The following is a 23,834-nucleotide window of genomic DNA, read 5'->3' as shown; positions in this document are numbered from 1 at the left end:
GGGCTCTAGAGCGCAGGCTCAGTGGTTGTGGCGCACGGGCTTAGTTGCTCCACGGCATGTGGGATCTTCCCGGACCAGGGCTCAAACCCGTGTCCCCTGCATTGGCAGGCTGATTCTTAACCACTGCACCACCAGAGAAGTCCCCACTCAGGTGGCTTTTAATTCCATGTGTATAAATGGCCTGCACAAGAACTTATCCTTGTTGCTCAAAAGAACCTGTATGGAATGGGAGACAGTGTTCACCCCTGACCTTGTCAATCTGGCTAATAAATTAGCTCACATCATAGAAGATGACTCTAGAAAAAAGACAACTAAGATTTTGAATCTACAACACCAACGGATAGAAACTCCAAAGCAAATCCATCCTACAGGACTATGTCATTATTATAAAAAACCTGACCATGGAAAAAGGATCGCTACAAATTGAAATCCAAATAGTCACAAGCTTCTAAGAACCCATGGCCAAACCCACCCCCAGTGATGGGACTCCAAGGACACACAGGGACTGTTCCTTGTTCTGCCATTAAATAGACTGGAGGAAACTACTCTCCAGATCAGGGACAAATTCCTTACAGTTTTTTTAAAAAAAATTTATTTATTTATTTGTTTGTTTATTTATTTATTGCTGCGTTGGGTCTTCATTGCTGTGCGCGGGCTTTCTCTAGTTGCGGCAAGCTGGGGCTACTCTTTGTTGCCGTGCGCGGGCTTCTCATTGCGGTGGCTTCTCTTGTTGTGGAGCATGGGCTGTAGGGCCCGCAGGCTTCAGTAGTTGTGGCTCGCAGGCTCTAGAGTGCAGGCTCAGTAGTTGTGGCGCACGGGCTTAGATGCTCTGCGGCATGTGGAATCTTCCCAGACCAGGGCTCGAACCCGTGTCCCCTGCATTGGCAGGCGGATTCTTAACCACTGCGCCACCAGGAAAGTCCCTCCTTACAGTATTAATTGACACAGGAGCTACTCTTATAAGTGCTGAACCCCACTACAATTAAACAGTCCCTTTCTTGGAGTAATATGTATGTTCAAATAGTGGGAGTCTTAAAAAAACTGCAATGTGTCCTTATTTCTCAGCCCATATTTTTTTGTCTGGACCTTTGCAAGATAAATGCCTGCTCCCAAACATTTACTGGGATGAGATTTTCTGGAGAAATACAATGCTGCCTTTTTTTTTTCTCTCTCAAAAGGCAGAAATATCCCTTGAGTTTGAATTCAACACTTAGGAAAATTTAACCCCTTTTGCCATTATTTGCACTCTACAAACCAAGGCAGTCCAAACTTTGTACTCATCCGCCCTATTAAACCTGGTATTCCCTAATCTTTGGACAAAATTCTTAACAGAAAAAGGCACAATTCATGGTGCCCCTCCCATTATGATCCAGATTGACCGCACGAAACCTCTCCTAAGAATAAACAAATATCCTGTGAATAAGGAAGGTTTACAGGGCATAAGGCCCATTATAGAGGACCATAAGGCCCAAGGGCCTATTATTCTTTGTGCTAGTCCTTGTAATACCCTTATTTTGCCTGTTAAAAAAGCAGGATGAGGATGGAGATTTGTCCAAGACTGTAGGGCAATAAATAACATTGTAATTCTTTGCCGTCCTGTCTTTTCTAATCCCCACATGCTGTTGGTATCCATCCATACTGGAAGCAACTTTTACATTCTAGTCAACTTATACAGTGGGTTTTTAGTATCCCTGTTGAAAGGGGTAGTCAGTGTCTCTTTGCCTTTACCTGAGAAGGACAACAGTACATCTGGACAGTCATGCCTCAAGGCTTTACTGAGGCCTTCTTACTTCTCACAAGTTTGAAAGGCTGATTTAAATGACATAAAATTCTCTGGAGGCTTTCTTGGGCTAGCTGGTCATTGTCATAATTGGATCCCAGATTTCTCCTTAGTGGTTCAGCCCCTATATGCCTTACTAAAGAACACCAACCTGACCCCATTGTTTGGATGATCAAGATAGCTTGGCCTTTAAGATCTTGAAGGAAAGCCTAATAAATCCACCTGCCTTTGGACACCTAAATTATCAGCTACCCTTTTTCCTTTTTGTATATGAGAAGGAAGGGAATGCCCTCGGATTACTTACCCAAAAACATGGGGGCTATCACCGACCTTTAGGTTTCTACAGCCAACAGTGAGATCCAGTGGCCTGAGAATACTCCACCCCCACCCCTTAGAGCTATGCCTGCTTCCACTCTTTTAGTAAAGGCTACTGAAGAGATTGTTATAGGATCCTCCTTGATCATCTTTGTACCTTAGCCTGTTGAGCCTTTCTTAAATTTTGCACTACACTCAACACCTTTCAGCGAGGCGTCTTACCACCTGTGAAATCCTCTTACTAACCTCCCCTCATATGACCCTTATTCATTATAACAGTCTCAACCCTGCTATCCCTCTTCCCTCTTGCACTGATGAAATTCCCCATGTCTGTTTGACTTTGATGGATCACCTCTTGACCCCTCATGATGACTTACAAGAAACCCCCTTGGTGAATGCTGATCTGGTTAATTGATGGTTCTTGCCTAAAAAGTGAGAATGGCAAATTCTGTGCCAGGTATGCAAGGTCATTGAGGCTGCACCCTTACCTTCGACCACTTCAGCCCAACAAGCGGAGTTACATGCTCTCATTCAAACATATGTTTTAGCCAAAGGCAAGACGGCAAATGTCTGTACAGATAGTTGACATGCCTTTGGGATAGCCCATGACTTTGGAATGTTATGGAAACAGTGGGGTTTCCTTACTTCTAGTGGAGTTAAAATTAAGAATGGCCCTTATGTCCAAAATTTGTTGGATGCTGTACTGCTGCCAGCAGCTCTGGCTATCATTAAAGTCCCTGGGCATTCCAAGTCTGATTTTCTGGAAGCCAAAGGAAACCACCTCACCAGTATTCCTGCAAAAAATGCCGCCCTTCTGAGATCTATAAACCAAACCTCTGTCATGGTCCAGAAGGCTACTCCCCCTGGCGAGGACCTAAGGGAACTAGCCAGGGAAGTACAACAGTTGGCCTCTGAAAGAGAAAAACAGAATTGGAAAATCAAAGGCTGTTGGTACCGTGAAGTAAAGGGACTCTGGTTTGGACCCAGTAATAAATTGGTCCTGCCAAAAAAAAAATCTAAAATTTCCCTTTTTAACTACCATATATGACTTAAACCATTGGTCCAGTGAGAAAATGGTAACATTTATGAATCAATATTGGTGGAGAAACGTCGGCAAGGCCACAAAAAACACATATCTTGTCCTAAATTCAACCCAGAGAAGGCTATCTACACTGCCTGGGGACATTTTGATTTACCCAATAGACCATTTGAGGTCCGGCAGATGGGTTTCATACAATTGTCCCTGTCTCCTGGATATAAATATATTAGGCTAGTAATGGTGTGCATGTTTTCACATGGACTGAAGCATTTCCATGTAGAAAGGCAGCTGCCTCTTCTGTAGCTAAAGTCCTTTTAGAAAAGATTACTTCCATTTGAGGAACCTCCCTGGAACTCCATAGTGACTGGAGAACCCACTTTACTGGACAAGTACTTTCACAAATCTGTGCCATCTGGCCAGTTCTACAACATTTTCATTTTGCTTATCATCCTCACTCTTCAGGACTGGTTGAACATACAAATGGAATTATCAAGATCCATTGGCTGAATTAGTTAAAAATCTCCAAATACCTCAACCAAAAATATTTCTGCTGGTTCTTCTAAATCTTGGACCTGTTCCATTCAGGATTCATAAGCTCTCACCCTTTGAAATAATTATAGGACAGCCAACGCATTTAGTCCCTGCTTCCTTTGACCTACAAATAATAAAAGGGGATATATTTCAGTTTTGCAAAGGTCTAATTAAATCCATTGACAATAATAATGCTTTGGAGGAATAATCTTTCCACAGCATGCTCCCAGGAGACAAAGATGTCAAACACCACACTTTGCAGCCTGGTGACTTCGTCTGTTGGAGAAGGCATATCCATAAAGTTTCCCTCCAACCTTGTTGCAAGGGCCCCTACCAGCTGTTGCTGACTAACCCCTGTGTCGCTAAGCTCCAAGGGATGGACTTCTGGATTCATGCGTCTCCTATAAAAAGGCCCCCAAACTTGAATGGATCTGCAACCTAACTGGTGATTCAAAGCTAAAATTTTCTACTGAAGCAGATGACATCAGAAGTAGACAGCTTTCCCAAGATATCCAGACCAGGCCTGTGTCATGCTGCCTAAAGTTCTAATTGCCCTTTCTTTGGCTTTCTTGCTGCTCTCTTTAGCTTTAGCGCATCCCTTGGCGCACCTTACCAAAACTCCCTGACTCTGCCAGCCTTACTGATTGTTTGATTTGTGCCAGAGCTAATAACATTCATGATGAACCTGAACTGGTAACCTGGCCATTAACCTTAGAAGGATGGCGAAATCTGTCTGGCAGAGATGTAGGCTTTTCCTTTGGTAACTTTGAAGAGGTGCATGTTCTTCCTTGCAGCAAATTGGCACCAGACATTACAGCATTCCATTGGGTGCCCCCTGCCCATAAAGGAATACCCCTTAATCAATCTGGACTCTTACCCAAAATCTTTCTTTGTGTTTCGAAAACATTTATGGTACTGGCAAAACTCTGACCTCCCTCCCACTAAACACTTGTAACTATACAATTCTATATGATTCAGATGATCATGAATTCACTCCCTGCTGGAATCAAGAAGACTAAATGTCTCCTCCATTAATGTATCTCTGTGGTGGGATAATGAAAATTATAATGGTACCAGGGAATGGGAAGCGGATGTGCTTCCTTTCAATGGTACTTAATGGGGAATTGACCAAAAATCTGGTGAATGGTGGGAACTTAATTCAGCTTACCTTCTCCCTGGAGATTCCCCAGACCTCCATGAGAAACTCACCCGCAATAATCAAACTCACCTATTACTCCAAATGTATAGAAATTTAAAATGTTCTTATAGCCATTCCCACCATGCTGTCATGTGCTATGTGTAAATGACCATGTTTTTGATCCTGAGAGCTCTTCTTTTATACCAGGGAAAAAAAGGGGGCCCACTTACACCCTGTCTTTAGAAAACACTGGTTATTTCTTTGCAGAAACACTCCTCCTTAAATGGAAGGGACGTTGTGGAGTTGTTGCCCTTCCACTGCCTATGTACCCAGTCTGGGTTCTTTCTCCTAACAACTTAAAAGAGTGCGTCAAAGCTGGGATGGATATAATTTTGGATGGATGCCCACAAATAACCCCATAGTAGATAGAAAGGGGTTTGGGCGTGCCTTTGCCTGAGTCTTTTTCCCCGTGGGTTGGAGTAACGGACTTGAAAAAGCAATTTGAAACCTCTCCATAGTCATGGCAACTACCCTTAATGCTTCTCTTAGAGCCTTTGAAAATCAACAAACAGACAGCCTAGCGGAAGTCGTCTCACAAAACTACAGAGCACTACACCTCCTCACTGCACACTAGGGAGGAACCTGTGTCCTGCTTGGGGAGGAAGGCTGTTTTTATGTTAACAAATGGGGAAAAATAATGCAAGAAATAAAAATGATGGACAGTATCAATCTGTTAACTGAAATAGGCCAAGCTCCAGGACTTGGGACATTCTCAACCTATTAAATATAGGTAGCTGGGGAAACTGGTTGAGAAGTTTGTTCCACTCCGTAACCATAACTGGACTTCTGACCCTGGGTGTCATCCTCCTAATGAAATTTCTACTGTCTTATTTCAGTAGGCAAATGTCTTTCTCTCAGATGTATGTACAGAATAAAGTTCCTGAGGCTTATCATGAGGCTCAATTGACCGTGGAAACCAACCTGACCACCTTAGAGGAGTATGACTGAGATTCCCCATGTTGTTCAAATGAAGCCAAAAATCCACTTGCCATTTCCCTCTTCGGTGGCACAGAACATCTTAGAATGGTCCTCTGCAGCTCCAAGGGACACACAGCCCAACATCTAACAACATCTCTGACTAAACAAATACCCACGCAATAAGGTTGATCGGCGATACTGTCTGTGAAAGATCTTGCTCAAGCGAGGGAAGAGTGAAAGGATTTTAATCTAAAATGGAACCAAAGGATATGAAATGTAGACCCATTCATGTGCCTTCAGAAAAACAACTTAAAGACTGAGAGACTGATTTCCCATGAATACCCGATTTAGAGAATTATCACATTTACAGATTTATCGAAACTTAACCTGTGACTAATGAGCATCCGCCAAGAATCTCTTCCCATCTTCGAACCAGTGACTTGCTGCATGGCTCCCAACTGGACTCTCCTTTTTTGCACTGCTTGCCCATAAAAGCAACCCATCCTAAACCTTCAACAGACTTGCCTGTAACTCATTGCAGCTTGGCTGTCGCGAATTGCAATTCCTCTGCTGTTCCCTAATAAACTTGATTTCTGGTAACTTAAGCTTCACCTCTTTTCTTTTAGATTGACTTTTTTTTTTTTTTTTGGCTGCACTGCAGCGGCATGTGGGATCTTAGTTCCCCGACCAGGGATTGAACCCGCGCCCTCTGCATTGGAAGCACAGAGTCTTAACCACTGGACTGCCAGGGAAGTCCCAGAGATTGACATTTTATTTTCCTAACTGATTTTCAAAAAGCAGAGAAGTTTAAAATTTTAATTAATTCAAGTTTTTCTTTGCTGGTTTGTGCTTTTGGATTCTAAGAAATCTTCACCTAACCCAGGGTCATAACTTCTCTGCTTCTTTCCTAGAAGTTTTGTAGTTCTTGCCCTCACATTTAGGTCTATGATAATTTTGAGTGAATTAATAGTGCTTGTTCAGACCTCTCCTTTGTCTGATGTTAATAAGCCACTGCATGTTGGGCCTGGGATGCTGGAGGGCTTTCCTCATTGTCCTTCTCCACTTGCAACTTTTAGCAGGCACTGCTGGCATGTGCCAGATAGGGGATTTCTCACCATGCTGTTTCTCCTCCAGCAGTAGACTGTTGATGCTTTTTACTCAGTGTGAGAATCGTGATGGAGGCAGAGGGTCATTCTCCTCCATGATGATTTGTTTTTTTTTCAAATGTATACATCGGTGCATAATCACGACTCACAAAGTTCTCTTGCTTTCTTCCCCAGTCCAGATTCCCCCAAAAGATAACCAGTATTCCGACTGCCACCACTGTAGATTTGTTTTACCTGTTCTTAAACTTTGTATAAGTGAAATCCTGTAGTAACCTTTTGTGTCGGGCTTCTGTCACTAAACAATTCTGAGATTCATCCACCTTGTTGCATGTACCAGTGGTGTGTGGGTTTTTGTTTTGTTTTTTTGCTGTGTATAATAATATACCACAGTTTATAAAGACTATTTAAACAATTGGATAATTGTCTTATTATCTAATTAATCATCTTGTAATTATCCTGAAAGCTTGTAATTATCCTAAAAGTAACATGCCAATGGTTTTTCACTTTGTGGCTGAGGCCAGAAACCTAAGAATCATCTTTGACACTTCTTCTCACACCCATCTTGAAGTCTAATGAGAAAATGCTGTTTCTTCCTCTTTCATAATTGTGGCCTGAATCCAGCCACTTCTCCCTACTTTCGTATCTCTTGCCCCAAATTGTGCACAAGCCTCTTTACTACTTTCATTCTTGCCCTAGGTCTGTTCTCCAGTCAGCAGCTGGAGGAATCTCTTCACAGACGTTTCTCACCTGCTGTCAACCTGCAGTGGCTTGCTTTCTCACTTGAGAATAAAATCTGAAGTCCTTACCGTGGCCTGCAAAGCTCTTATCTGACTGCAGCTACCTCTTCAACCTTATTTCCTACACCACTTTCTTTCTCTGACTCAGTGTTAGCTGCACTGGCCCACTTGCTATTTTTCTCTGCCCAGGAGAGAAAATTATCTTCTGCCCATTTTTGGATTGGGTTGTTTATTTTTTTGATATTGAACTGCATGAGCCATTTATATATTTTTGAGATTAATCCCTTGTCGGTTGCTTCGTTTGCAAATATTTTCTCCCATTCTAAGGGTTGAATTTTCGTTTTGTTTCTGGTTTCTTTTGCTGTGCAAAAGCTTTTAAGTTTAATTAGGTCCCATTTGTTTATTTTTGTTTTTATTTTCGTTTCATTATTTTTTTCTTGGTTCACACGGTCCAATACTTTGCTCCCTCATTTTATTCTGGTCTCGGCTCAAATCTCACCTCATGAGAGAGGCTTGCCTTTAATGACCAAATCTAAAAAGCTATTCCTGCCCCATTTCTTGCCTTACCCAATATTATTTTTTATAATACTTATCACTATTTTCATTATTATAATTAGTTATTTGTCTTTATATCTGTCTGTCTCCCCACTGCTCTTTGTTGAGAGCAGGGACTTTGCTAAATCCAGTGTGTTTTAGGCCTGTCATGTTAGCCATTCGAGAATCGTTTCTGAATTATTGAATAGGGATTTAATGATTTTTAAAAATATTTATTTATTTGGCTGCACCAGGTGTTAGTTGTGGCATGCGAGATCTTTAGTTGCTGCATGTGGGATCTAGTTCCCTGACCGGGGATCAAACCTGGGCCTCCTGCATTGGGAGCATGGAGTCTTAGCCACTGGACCACCAGGGAAGTCCCAGGGATTTAATGATATTGCGTATCAGTTTCTAACTATAACATAATATTCAAGTGGATTGTTCTTTGATAATGTTAACATCATTCTATTGTAGGTCATTACTCTTTTAATTCCCCCTCTCCCTTCCTTTTTTTTGCAGTTATTACAGAGAGCATTTGCTTAATTTTTAAAAGCATCTATTGAGAATTAGAAAAAGAAGTAGTAAACATAGAGTACCAATTCAAGAATTGGATTATTCCACATTGCTACTATCTGTTCCAAATTAAGACATCTGGTGACTGAAGAAGTTTGGTTTCTTCTCTGTTTGGTTAACCAGCTGGTTGTTTTGGAAAGGCAAAGACAGTTCATTGTTCTTGTTGAAAGAAGCTGGGTATTCATAGACTTACTATAAAGGGTAACTTTGGGGTGAAAGATTTACTTGAGAAACTGGATATCTCAAGATGTTATTGAGGAAAATGTCTTTGTTTTTTAAAAGATACTTTGTATGTTATATCTGGAACCTGAAGGATAATCTCATACTGCATGAGAGTGTGTGTGTGTCATTCCTTCCCACCCCCTCCCTCTTTTCCTTGGTAACAAATTCCTGCACTTTAAAAACTGTGCTCTCCCTAAGAATTTTAGTGTATTTAATGCATGAAGTGCCATATGTTGCTGTAACCAGTATCTTGAACATTCGTGTGAACAAGAATAGCATATTCAGGCTCGCTAACCAGGATTAATTTACAAAGACATTGTCTCAGTCATTAATGAATATGATATTTAAAATTGCATTGAAATTGTAGCAGATGTCAGTTTAGCATACCTTCCACTAAATATGCAGCACTTCTGCCCAATTTAAAACAAATGGTTCTTTGATAGATTATTTTAAGGCCAATTATGTATCAGTTTAAAACATACACACAAATTTCTCTAAATTTTTGATATAAAAGTTTTCTTAGAAATGTTCTGCTGAAGTTAAACCAATGCATGCTTTTTATCCCAAGGTATTGATTTCTCTAGGACATATTGGTAATGCATATGAGGGACTGTTCTTTAATGTCCAGTATAGAACTTTTGTAGCTAACATTAGATTTTTCCCATTTGCCACTGACCTTGCCACTAGCACATGACATTAGACATTAGCAGCTACTGCTTCCAAATGCTCTGCTAACATGACTTTGAAACCTGAAGAGTACTAGCCAGGTATTTGTAGATTGTCCCTCAATTGAGTTTGTTTGACGTTTTCTCAAGATTAGGCTGGGGTTATGAATTTTTGAGACGAATGCCACAGAAGTAAACTATCTTTCTCATCACATCACATCAGAGGGCAGGTGACATCAACATGACTTACCACCAAAGATGCTGACCTTGATCAGTTGGTTAAGGTGGTGTCTTCTGATTTTCTCTAGTTGAATTTACTGTCTTTTACTCTTTCAATACTCTGTTCTTTGGAAGCAAGTAATTAAGTCCAGCCTATACTCCAGAAGAGGAGAACTGAGCTCCACCTCCTGGAGGAGGTTGTATCTGCTTATATTAGTTGGAATTTTTCTGTAAGGAAGCTATGTCCCTTCTCCCTCATTTATTTACTTACTCAGTCATTTATTTTTATCAGTATGGATTCATGGGTGTTTATTTTATTGTTTGGTTGCTTTTTTGCTCAAACTGGTCTAGAGTGACCAGTGGGAGATCTTGGCTCCTGTGTCAAGGGTATTTTTAATAGGGTAGATCTTAAGCCTTTCTGATCGGTGCCTAACTAAAAGATAAGAATTTTTGAGAAGTTCACTGAGAACTTGTTTCACTTCAGTGAAACTATATCATCTTCTAAAACATACTGAAGTTCATTTGCTCTTTAGAAATGTATTTTTCATTAAAAAATGAAATCTTAAAAAGCACCCACACAATTTGATATGTCAGTGGTTTATTCAGAATTGAGAGTTGCTGGTTTGATATTCATGTTCATGAAATTTTGCATATTGGTTCATTTTTTAAAAATAGTTTTAATATAAAAGTAACAGAATGCTTTCATTTTTTAAAAGCTGTAGAATGGTATTTTTTAAAATGTGAATGTGAAATGAAATAAGGCAAATCAAATGAAGTTATTAGAAAGAAAGGAAATCAATATTTGCTTATTTTCTTTATGCCAAGAATTATGCCCACTACATCCTTCTGCTTTGTGTTCCTGTGTCATCCTGTGATTATCTCTGTCCTTGTACCATCACCCTATAGTGTAATTGTTTACTGGTCTTTCTCCTAACTTCTTGAAGACAGCAAGTATGTTTCTCATCTGAATCTCCAGCATTTAGCACTGTACTTGGCTATAAAAGGCGCTCAATATCAAGTATGTCCATTTCTATCCCCATTTTAAAGATGAAGAAACTGAGGCTTACAGAGGTTAGGTTAATTTGTACAATGATGACTTTGCTAGTTTGTGGTAGAACAAGGGCTTGAAATTAGTATGTTTTATTCTGAAACGTATTGCTTTTTTATTGTACCACACTGACAGATTATTGACAAGCTGAAAATTACTTCACTGCATTATTTCCAAATTGACAATCTCTGAAAATATTCATAAGAAACTGGTAACATTTGACGCCTGCTGGGAGAAGAAAGGGGCTTGAGGACAGAAATGTTCTAAGACATTAGTTTTGGAACCTTTTGAATTTTGAGCCATGGGACTATTTTAGAAATTCAAAAATATAGATAAATTTGTAAAATACACAGAAACTTACCAGATAGAGTTTTATATTAAGTTTTAAAATATTGTATCATTTCAGAGGTTTGTTTGTTTTTTTGTTTTGTTGATGTCTTTAGAATCAGGGATCCTACCATTATTACTGAGCATAGGTTTTTATAGTCTTTGACAATTCCTTTGTGTATCCTATTTTTTGGAATAGGTGGGAAAGGGGAGAGGATAGAATGTTCTAAAGGGAACAGAAGATCAAAGTCCCCATCTTTAATATGAATGAAATTTGACTTTTTAAAGTATGTTCCCTAAATCTTTATTTGTAGGAGCCTCTTACATGAAGTCAGTACTTGGTGATAACACCCAAGACTTTATTTGATTATCTCTAATTAGTTAGGCTGGTTCTGGCTGCATTAACAAAAACTCCACTGCAAATTGACTTAAATAGTCAGAAAATGTTGAATCTCATACACATGGAATTAAAGTTCTTTCCATCAGTCGGATTGGGTACCCTTTAGAATTAGCGTTCTACATGTGAACAAATTGTAGTTAGGAGGGGAATACATGCGTGGACTGGCAAAAATGTATGGTTTCTGAACCAATTACTGGTTAAAAAGGATGGCATTACTATGATTAGGTTAATCAGGATCCATCCCTGGTGCTACAGGCAACTGAAACAATGTTGATGCCACATGGAGGGGGAAGAGGGGTGAGTTGGAGGGGTTCCATCATACTAGATGTCCTCTACGGTTTCTTAATTGCCCTTCAAATAAAATATGATATATGTTTGATACCTCCACTGCTAATAATAACTTTTGAGGAATGTAATTGTTCGTGGTGGATAATGGGTTGCATAGGGGTTTCTTTTACTATTCTTTATTCCATACAAATTCCATAATAAAAAATGGGACACAAAAAAATTAAAAGTGATGGCTGCTTACTGTAACCTTTTTCTGTGTTTGTGTGTTTTTTCAATCATCCTGCTCCCTTTTTTTTTTCTTTATAAATTTATTTATTTTATTTATTTATTTTTGGCTGCATTGGGTCTTCGTTGCTGTGCGCGGGCTTTCTCTAGTTGTGGCGAGTGGGGGCTACTCTTCGTTGCGGTGCATGGGGCTTCTCTTTGCGGTGGCTTCTCTTGTTGCGGAGCATGGGCTCTAGGCACGTGGGCTCCAGTAGTTGTGGCGCGCGGGCTCTAGAGCACAGGCTCAGTAGTTGTGGCGCACGGGCTTAGTTGCTCGGCGGCATGTGGGATCTTCCTGGACCAGGGCTCGAACCTGTGTCCCCTGCATTGGCAGGCGGATTCTTAACCACTGTGCCACCAGGGAAGCCCCCATCCTGCTCCCTTTCTTTCTCCTCTGCTTATATGTAGAATTAATATGTAATTCTTCCTCTCAAAGCCTAATAGGCATATTCCTTAATTAAAGTTGACAATAATATTTTAGTACTTAAGTGGAAGAGGAATAGCATAGAATTGAAATGAACACAGGTTCACAGGTTTTAAAGTTACAATTTGGGTTTCAAATCAAACTCCCTCTGTTATTACCTATGAGAGCATTGGCAAGTTACTCAGTTTCTCTGAACTTCAATTTCCTCTGTAAAATGGTGATAATAATACCTGTCTGATAGGGTTAAATGATTAGGGTAAGAAAATTAGACGTATCAATAAGTTTCTAGCACACCGCCTAGCATTTGTTGAACTCCAATTATGAGTTTTTCTTCTCTGTGAGACTCAATCATCCTAGCCCAATTTGATTGATATGTTAGCATTATTGTAGTTAAATTATAAGTGTGGATTGTGAAGTTATTAGAGCCCATTCCTGAATGACTTTTCCCATTTAGCTTCTCCCTGCATTGGGGACATTAGCTGAATCTCTGCATTGTGCAATCATCAGAGCTAGTTCCTTGCGGTCAGTGGGCAGTATTAAGTTTCAGCTGTGGGGAATTAGTTTTTCTGACCCAAGTCTGATAAATTGTTTCAAAAGAAAACTAGTCCTTTATCCAACATACAGTTCAAATACAACTCTTATTCTTTAGTAGTGAAAATGTAATAGTATTTGTTGCTTATGCTGTCAGATCTTTCAAGTATGATGAAATTTATTCATACCTGAAAGATAGGAATATATTTCTAAGGATACTGCTCATTTCTGACTTCCTACAAAGTAATATGCCAAAGACTTTTAGTACAGTGCCTTTTGTAATCAATAGTTTCTAAATAGGTATAAAATGTGTGTTTTCGTTTAATACATTTTTTCATCTTGTTTAAATGAGAAAGAAAGCTACTTCCTCTTCCATCGTGGAATGATTTAAGCTACCTAGGCTGTCCTTCAGATTTCATATTCAAACTTGGCCCATTCAGGAATAAGAGCAATACCTAGTTGCGGCTAAATGTATTTAAAATGTACTTTATATAGAGAAATAACATTTTATTGGGTTTATTTTAATAGGAAGTAAAATGAAAGAATATTTTGATTGATAAAGATAACTTAAATTTTACTAAGGCAAAAGCCACAACAGAAATACTTATGTTTAGGGATTTTGTTATCAAGTAACTAACTCTTAATTACCTAAGGACAGTTCTTCAGATTAGAGATTAGTCAGCATTTCCCTTCTAATGTGTTTCAAGATGGCAGTTCACCAAGAAGTTAATATTTTCACCCCCTTGAAGCTTACCCTAAGGTGTTTGTTTTAGGGTGTCTTTCTAAACATCTTCCAGCTACTGCATTATATTCAGACACGAGAATTCTGTATCCCAGTAAAGACCACAACAGCAGTGGTGGCTCAATGCCAGGGCATTGCTGGGGGTCTGCTATTTCCTGATCTGTACCAGGTGGGTCAAGATGAGATATTAGTAATTTTTTCAGAACAGTTAGGCCAGTTTTTAAATTGGGTTATGGTTGCTTGCTACATCTACTAACTCAAGGACAAGGAATTTTTTTTAATGAAAACTCTTTAACCAAGTGAACCAACATAGCTTTAGACTCTACTAAACTTCCTTTATCTGGACCTCTTCTCCTTGTCTCATGGCAGTGTTGGGAAAGTAAGAACTGCAATATGATCCAACAGGTAGTGGCGGTAACTCCATCCATTCCTTTCTCTTTTCTCTGCTGTTCTCTTTTGGCTTATCTTCATTTCTCTTCTTTTCTCCTCCCTACTGTTTGCTTTAGTACTCTTTTCTGTCCCTCTCTTTTTGTCCCCCCTTTCATTTGTGTGTGTGTGTGTGTGTGTGTGTGTATTGATATAAAAAAGGCTCACTCTACATCCTCAGCTCTCACTAGCCTGTTGAGATCTAGAATGCTAACTAAGCTTCCTTTTATGCATCTAACAGAAATAAATAGAGAAAAGATTAAAATTATGCATAATCTTATTTGTTCTCTTTATATGTTTTTGTTACATTGAACTATATGAAGTTGTCAATATTGTTTTGATCTACAGAAATAGATTGAACCTTATAGTTCAGTATGCCCTTAGTAGCCTTCAGCAAAAGTGAGATTTAGAAATGGATTGGAAGGGAGATCAGCTAGGTGCTTTGTGACCACCGAGAGGGGTGGGATAGGGAGGGTGGGAGGGAGATGCAAGAGGGAGGAGATATGAGGATATAAGTATACGTATAGCTGATTCACTTTGTTATAAAGCAGAAACTAACACTCCATTGTAAAGCAATTATACTCCAATAAAGATGTTAAAAAAAAAAAAAAAAGAAAAAAGAAATGGATTGGAAGAGAGCCCTGAGTAGGAGAGCTGGATATTCCCCAGAGGTTCTGGCTTAGATAACTGGGTGGATCAGAGAGTTGTCATGGTGCCAATACCATTGACCAACATGGAGGACATTGAGAAGCATATTTTCATTTTGTTTTTAAGGAGAAGGTTGGTGGGGGCATAAATAATCAGTTTTACTTTGAGGTGTAGTGGGACATGTTCAAGGAGAAATGGCTAGTAGATACTTGGAAATATGGACTTGTAAATAGATGAGCTCATTGGCACTTAGGTGGCACTTGAAAACATGAATGTCAATGAGGTTGCCTTGTGAGAGTGTCAAGTGAGAAGAAAAGAGAGCCTATGGTTTATCTTGAGGACTGGGAAGTGGGTCATACAAAGAAAACACAGAGAAGGGCATACATAGAAGTAAAAGGGTTTATTCATCATTTTAGAATGATCCATTAGTATATAAAATTAAAATTAACTATGTAGCCTTGGAAGTTCTATTTCAAATATGATTCACTTGCATATTAATGTGTTAAAGCATAAGCCAGAGGTTTTCATCTTTTCCCTAAGAGATTAAACTATTTTACTATTTGTATCTATGGACAAATGAATATAAACTCTATAGCATGAGAGTGTTGTAGGAGCTACCTACCTTCTAACATCTATCTTTCTTTTTTTTGAAGTACTATGCTGCATTTAAACAGTGTGTCAGGTGGACAACCATTGAGATTGTTACCATTACTACTGTCTTAAAAGTGTTAGTTTGTTGTAGCGTTCCATCTGGGCCCACTCTGCCTGCCTCATCAATCCCCAGAATCCTCGCAGGGGACTGTTCCAGTGTGAAACGGACTCTCCAGGCAACACTGTGGAGGGAAGGAGTACCGCACTACTCTCCTGCTTGGGGGTAGCAGTGCATAGTCATAGTCTTATAACTTAACTATTAGCTTAAAAGTCACATTAAACTTCCCTATTGTTTAAAACCTGATATTTGATATGCAGAGATCAATATGAAGCCGTAGCAAAGAATTGTTTCTTTTGTAATCTCATTAACACTTTGACTAGTATTTCAAGAATGGGCAGTTGTTTTTATCTGGAATTAAAAAGGATTTTTCCTTGAAGTGTATAGGCAGTACACTCTTAAGTGAACACATATTTTAGGATGTATTTGAAGAGCTTGTAGTAAAAAAAAAATTAAGTTAAATAATTTTCTTTTCACAAATATGAAGTCTTTTTCTATATTTCCTTTTTGTACTTTATTTAAAGTACTGCTAAAGAATGCCATTATTGGGCTTCCCTGGCGGCGCAGCGGTTGAGAATCTGCCTGCCTAATGCAGGGGACACGGGTTCGAGCCCTGGTCTGGGAAGATCCCACATGCCGCGGAGCAACTGGGCCCGTGAGCCACAACTACTGAGCCTGCGCGTCTGGAGCCTGTGCTCCGCAACAAGAGAGGCCGCGATAGTGAGAGGCCCGTGCACTGCGATGAAGAGTGGCCCCCGCTTGCCACAACTGGAGAAAGCCCTCGCACAGAAACGAAGACCCAACACAGCCAAAAATGAATGAATTAATTAATTAATTAAAAAAAAAAGAATGCCATTATTTTACTAATTTCCATAAGCACAGTTCCCCCTGCAAACACACAGACACATGCAATATCATTTTAGATTTATTCTGTTTCTCCTGGAACTCTTCAGCTCTTAATGCATGAAAGTTGAATCAATTATTCACTCATTTATTTAACAATCATATTGATAACAAAAAAGCAAGAAAGAGTCAGGTAATAAGTTTATCTCACCAGTAAAATCAGGTTTTTAAAAAATATTGAGTGAAAAGAGCAAATTGCTACAAAGATACATATAATTGTGATGCCATTTAAAAAATTTCTTAATCATAGGAGTTGTGTCTATAAGGTTTCATTTCTTTAAATAAAAAACTGAGGCAAATATGGCAAAATGTTAAATCTCGGTAATATGTACAGTACGTGGGTGTCTGTTTCCTTTTTTCTACACTTCTTTGTATATTTGAAATATTTAATAATTAAGCATTTAAAATTTTTTAATTAATAAAATAGGCAGTATGATAGGGGGGTGACAGGCTACTTTAGGTTGGTTGATCAGGGAAGGTCTCTCTGGGGAGGTAACATATTGAGACCTGAATAACAGGAAGGAGTTACTCACACAAAAAAGGTACAGAAAGTATTCCAGGCAGAGAAGCAGCTATTGCTACAGTCCTGAGACAGAAGCAAGCATGACATGTTTAAGGAGAGAAGGCCATTTTAGCCTATCTGGTTGTAAAACCAACAGTTATGCTGTGGAGATAAATGGTCATTTAGTCTCTGAATACTTGAAGGCTGCTCACCATTTTCAGACTTATTCTTATACAGAGTTGTTCCATTTAGGGCTTACATACTAATTGTGATAATGACATATCAAAAGCACACAGAAGCTGGCTGCCTGAGGAGTTTCTCAGTGGTCAAGCTGGGGACAGTTTGAGCACCAAGAAGAATTTAAGTAACTGATCAAACTTGTTATTATGAGTCTCTATGATGTGATGCAATAAGAAGTACCCAGGGCTTCCCTGGTGGTGCAGTGGTTAAGAATCCGCCTGCCAATGCAGGGGACACGGGTTCAATCCCTGGCCCGGGAAGATCCCACATTCTGCAGAGCAACTAAGCCCATGTGCCACAATTTGAGCCTGCGCTCTAGAACCCATGAGCCACAACTACTGAGCCCACGTGCCACAACTACTGAAGCCTGCGTGCCACAACTACTGAGCCCGCGTGCTGCAACTACTGAAGCCCACATGCCTAGAGCCTGTGCACTGCAACAAGAGAACCCACCGCAATGAGAAGCCCACACACCGCAACGAAGAGTAGCCCCCGCTCGCTGCAACTAGAGAAAGCCCGCACGCAGCAACGAAGAGTAGCCCCCGCTCGCTGCAACTAGAGAAAGCCCGCACGCAGCAACGAAGACCCAATGCAGCCAAAAAAAAAAGTACCCAGCATCACCTAAATTTTATCCCTGATAACAATATTAAACTGGAATCTAATCATCAGGAGGAAACAATGAGAAAAATCCAGAATATGGGACATATTATCAGACAACTGGCCTGGACTTTTAAAAAAATTCAGTGTTAAGAAAACAAAAGATTGGGGAGGTGCTCTGTGTTAAAGTATTTAGAAATGAAGTGATATTTTGTCTGCAGTTAACTTTCAAATAGTTCATCAGAAAATGTGTGTGTGTGTGCTTATAGAGATAGAAGAAAGCAAGTTGTTGAACCTCGGAGGTGAAAGGCTATGTGTGTGTGTATTCATTGTACTATTCTTTCAACTTTTGTAAGTTTTTAAATAGTCAAAATTTAAAGTTGGAGAGGATGCTTATTCTTTTTTTGAACCCCAGTGCAACTTTTTAATATTCTTTGCCTTTTGGTTTAGTTGTTTTGTTTGGAGCCACTCTGATAGATCCAAATTCTCCCCCATGTGGTGTTAGTGGTATTGATAATGGTAATACTGGTCATTTTTACATAACATTTGTTGAATGTGTATCATGATATGCCAGACACGTTATTTCAGTTAATCCTTCTAACAACTCTTGAATTAGTATTCATTTCTCCTTGTAAAGACGAAAAGACAGACGGTTAAAAAGCTATCACTAAAGCAACAGAAAAAAAAGCATTTCATCTTAAGAATGAAAATCTGAATTTGTGAGGCAGGCTAGAATATTCATTGGTGAAAGCAAGATAGAAAAGTTTGTGATAAAGTCACTAGGCATGCATATTTTTCTGGCCTTGAACTTTTTCTGTATACAACCTACCATTGAGAGGCAATCTAGCGTGGTGGTTAAGAGCACAGTCCCTGAAGCCAGAATGCCTAAGTTCAAATTGCATCTCCAACATTTACAAGCTGCTACTGCCTGAGAAGCACATCTCCAGAATTCCTACTGGGTACCTCTATTAGTTTTTTATCGCTGCTGTAACAAATTACTGCGAACTTGGTGGCTCAAAACAACATAAATTTATTATAACTCTAGAGGTCAGAAGTCCAAAATGGGTCTCAATGGGCTAAAATCAGGGGGTTAGCAGGGCTGCACTTTCACGTGGAAGCTCTAAAGGAGGCTGTTTCCTTGCCTTTGCTGCTTTCTAGAGGCCACCCAATTATTGGCCTCCTTTGCCCAAACCAGCAATGTATCTCTCTGAACCTTTCTTCCATAGTAACATCTCCCTCTGACTCTCATATTCTGCCTGCTTCTTCTATCAGTACTTTTAAGGGCACTGGTGATTACTTGGGCCCACCCAGATAATCTAGAATAATCTCCGTATTTTAAGGTCAACTGATTAGGAACCTTAATTCCATTTACAACCTCAATTCCTCTTTGCCATGTGACCTAACATATTCATAGGTTCCTGGGATTAAGGCATGAACGTCTTTTTTTTTTTTATGAATTTATTTATTTTTGGCTGTGTTGGGTCTTTGTTGCTGCGCGTGGGCTTTCTCTAGTTGTGGCGAGCGGGGGCTACTCTTCGTTGCAGTGCGTGGGCTTCTCATTGCGGTGGCTTCTCCCGTTGTGGAGCACGGGCTCTAGGTGCGCGGGCTTCAGTAGTTGCGGAACGCGGGCTCAGTAATTGTGGCTCACGGGCTCTAGAGCGCAGGCTCAGTAGTTGTGGTGCACGGGCTTAGTTGCTCCACGGCATGTGGGATCTTCCCGGACCAGGGATCGAACCTGTGTCCCCTGCATTGGCAGGCGGATTCTCAACCACTGTGCCACCAGGGAAGCCCCATGGCATGAACATCTTTGAGGGACCATTTTTCTGCTAACACATCTATGTTTAGATTCTATAGTTGTTAAGGCAGCTGGGGCCAGGTGAAGATCTCAAGGTGGAGATCCTGGCTAATGCTGAGGACTGTGCGTAGGACCAATTATTAGGTTTGAGCTGAAAGGAATTACTAAGCAAGGTATGTACATGTTTTAAAATTCTCTTACTGGCAGTAGATTCAGTATATAAAAAGTGATTGAATTAGAAGTAGGCAACTGAGTTTTAGTTACATCATGGTAGGGAAATGATTAAAATATTAGATTTTAGTTCTGTTGTTTTGTGCCAGCTCTCAGAGGGAAATGTTCTTGATTTAATCACAATGTAGAGACGCTTTGGGTTTAATTTTAATTTTTGTTTTTATTACAGATTTTTACTACCCTTGGATGCACTCTTGATATGGAGAAGATTGAGGAACAATTTGCTAATTTGAACATTGTTAAACGTTCCTCAGAAACTAAAGAGCCTACTTATCTGCTTGGCATAGACACATCAAAGACTGTACAAGCAGAAAAAGGAAGCTTGGTTGCTGTCTTATGTTCTAATGGATCAATCAGAATATATGATAAAGAAAGGTTAAATGTACTACGAGAATTTAGAGGATATCCTGGACTTAATGGAGTCAAGTTTGCAAATTCCTGTGACAGCGTGTATTCCTCATGCACTGATGGCACTGTAAAATGTTGGGATGCTCGATTAGCCAGTGAAAAACCTGTCCAGCTCTTCAAGGGTTACCCTTCCAATATTTTTATCAGTTTTGATATCAGCTGTAATGATCATGTCATTTGTGCTGGTACAGAAAAAGTTGATGATGATGCATTGTTGGTATTTTGGGATGCAAGAATTAATTCTCAGGATTTGTCTACTACTAAAGACCCACTTGGTGCATATTCAGAGACACATAGTGATGATATCACTCAAGTATGTTTCCATCCCAGCAATCCCAACATGGTAGTCTCAGGTTCAACTGACGGCCTGGTAAATGTATTTGATATCACTATTGATAACGAAGAAGATGCACTGGTTACAACCTATAACTCAGTTTCATCAGTAAGCTATATTGGTTGGTCTGGGAAAGATTATAAACAGATTTACTGCATGACACATGATGAAGGATTTTGTTGGTGGGATCTTAATCATCTGGATACTGATGAACCAATTACATGTTTGAACATCCCGGATGTCAGAGAAGTAATTAATGTGAAAGAAGGGATTTTGGACTATTTGATTGGCGGCCTATATCATGAAAAGACGAACAAATTGTTTGTAGTTGGAGGAACAAACACAGGAATTATTCACATAATGAGCTGTACTACATCAGGATTGGTCCATGTGACCAGCCTTCAGGGAGGGCATGCTGCTACAGTCCGTTCTTTCTGTTGGAATATGCAGGATGATTCTTTGCTAACTGGAGGAGAAGATGCACAGTTGTTACTTTGGAAACCTGGAGCAATAGAGAAGAGGCTTACAAAGAAAGACAGCATGAAAATAGCATCCTCTGTGTACCAGCGAGTTCGAGTTCATAGTAATGATTCTTACAAGAGAAGGAAAAAGCAGTGATGTTACATTGGGCGTTTACTTGACAGGTTTTATAGTTGCAAATAATTATTTCTGTGTACTACCTGTTGTAGACGTGTTTAAAGCTCATATGTAAATAAAAGCAAGCCAGTTAGCAAACAGTCCTGAAAAAATGTTGAGAATGGTTTAATTCAGGTCTTTGTGTATTCTAAAATTATTTTTTTTAAGCCACCATTTGAGTATATAATCAGTGAGTTGAAAGTAAAATTACATTCCTCATTTTAAAAACCCATCTGTTGAATTAGTAAATGTTGAGTTTGAAGAAATAGCTTTGATAAGGGCTTTTTAGAAGTAGATGGCTGGTGTGACTTTAAAAAACAGGTGGTTTGGGCTGTGTTTTTTAAGCTCAATTTTTTACATTTTAAATCATCTTCATTATTTACAAAACCAAGTCAGACTGTTTCTTCATTCAAGAAGCTCCTACTTGCTTAATACATATAGATTACACTGGCATATTTAAATATAAATATTCTAATGAGTTTAAATAGAATTAAACCTTTTCAGAAATAGTGATTTGCATTTATTTGAGAAAAGTATATTTAGTAAATATTTGCATCCACACTTTAATATTGTTTAAACAGTAAACAGGTGTTTCACTGATGAAAAGGAAATTACCTTGCAAAATTCTTTTTGAGACTCAAAGTGAATATACAAAAACAAAAGTATTTATAATAGTAGAATGACTTTTTATTTCAAAATATTCCAATATTTTGTGATAAAATTTTCTTCTATAGTGTTTTATCCATCCATAATTTTAAACTTGAATTTTTGTTTACTGCTAATTTATCCATCCTTCCTTTTAAATATTTCTCTAAAGAATCTTAATTAAAAAGTTGATCCCTCTAAAGGTTTGGTATCTTATCTCTGAGACTGTAGCACTGGGGGAAATTTTTATTTTTCTATAGAACATTTGTAACTTATATTTAGATATGATTTAGCTTAACTCAAATGAGACTGAACAACAGGTAAGTTGTTGTTATATTAAATATATTAAAAATACATGTTTCTTATTTGGAGAAATTCAGCTATTCTTGGTATTGTCCAAACCATAAACCTGAGGGTAATATAGTACTTTTCCTTTTTCCCTTAACCAGTCAATCACCAAGTCCTGTGCCATTCCACCTCCTAAAATCTGTCAGCCTGTTCTTTTGCCTTTACCCCCCACCACTACTGCCTTAGATAAGACTTTCATCATTTCTCTCCTAGATTACAGACTCTGTCTCTAATCTGCTCCAGTTCATTCTCCCTACTACTTCTAGACTGAACATCGAAAACACAGAGTTGATAATGCCTCATGCTGCTTAAAATCTTTGATACATTTTGAACTTTTGACAGAGGACTGTTTAAAATGAAAAACCATGTTTTCAAGATATTTAGGATATGAGACAATGCTGACTATGTTGTAAGTGGGAAAAGTTGGTAAAAAAGACGTTCAGAGACACTGCATTTATGCAATAACAGGAAATGCAACAGGAGTTATAAAACAGCAGAGCTCTTAAAAATATTTCAAATTCAGAAGTAATTACTAGAGCTGTAAGATGCAAGTGAGGAAATACCTCTGAAAGAGACAGAAAGTGAGAGAAAAGATAAAGGCCGCAGGAGGGGTCTAATATCAGACTGATGGTGTTAGAAAGTGAAAAAAAAAAAAAACTTTTTAAGGGGTGGGAAAGGATTATTAAAATGAAATAACATAAGAGGCTATCCCAGAACTTCAGTCTTTAGGTTGAAAGGCCCAACAAGGGTGTCAAGTGTAATGAATGAAAAAGACCCACACCAAGGCATAGCACTGTGAAGTTTTAGAACTCTAAGAATAAAGAGAAAATCTTCAAAGTTTTCAAAGAGAGGGTAAAAAACAATCACTTAGGAACAAGAATAACATCTGCATTAGACTCAGCAAATCTGGATAACAAAAAATGGTAGATCAATGCCTTCAAAGTTCTGAGGACAAATTCCTGCTATCTGAACTTATGCTCTCCAAATTCATGAAGATTACAGTAGATTCAAACTATTCAATCTAAACTTGGATTACAATAAATTTTTTTGACACATCCCTTGCTAAGTGAACACTTCCTTCATGCTCTCTGAAACTCAGGAATCAAATTTATTTAGCTAACAGTATTCGTTGCTAGCCAAACTCAATGGCTGAACCTAGGAAATAAAAGAGATTTGGATTTCAGGAGATACTTGCTTTTCCAACCTATAATTCTGTGACCAAACTACCCTCATGTTTTAAACTTCAAGTTTAAAACATGAAGAGAAGTTTAAAACATTTAAGACATACAAAATTTTAAACTTTAGTTTCTATGCAGCATTTCTCCAAAGAAGATATACAGATTGCCAACAAACACATGAAAGAATGCTCAACATCATTAATCGTTAGAGAAATGCAAATCAAAACTACAATGAGGTATCACCTCACACCAGTCAGAATGGCCATCATCAAAAAACCTACAAACAATAAATGCTGGAGAGGGTGTGGAGAAGAGGGAACCCTCTTGCACTGTTGGTGGGAATGTAAATTGATACAGCCACTATGGAGAACAG

General features: G+C 39.0%; 1 protein-coding gene across 2 annotated transcripts in view; it reads left to right on the top strand.

The window, feature by feature from the left end:
* WDR89 (WD repeat domain 89) overlaps positions 1-21,322 on the top strand; it is a 34,756-nt gene extending 13,434 nt beyond the window's left edge. Inside the window, exon 3 of one of the 2 annotated variants that reach the window (XR_009699565.1) lies at positions 5,700-6,372. Coding sequence is in view for 1 of the 2 variants with exons in the window: in XM_061182663.1 (XP_061038646.1) it covers positions 20,112-21,272 (1,161 nt within the window). In the remaining variant the exon portion in view is untranslated. Of the gene's footprint in view, positions 1-5,699; positions 6,373-20,081 lie in introns of those variants that run through there. The other variant, XM_061182663.1, reaches the window with a different exon arrangement.
* Positions 21,323-23,834: the final 2,512 nt, after the last annotated feature.

The sequence above is a fragment of the Eubalaena glacialis genome, chromosome 2 (assembly GCF_028564815.1).
Source record: "Eubalaena glacialis isolate mEubGla1 chromosome 2, mEubGla1.1.hap2.+ XY, whole genome shotgun sequence".
NCBI classification, from domain to species: Eukaryota; Metazoa; Chordata; class Mammalia; order Artiodactyla; family Balaenidae; genus Eubalaena; species Eubalaena glacialis.
The sequence above is the reverse complement of the archived record's forward strand: the minus strand, read 5'-3'. Positions and strand labels throughout refer to the sequence as shown.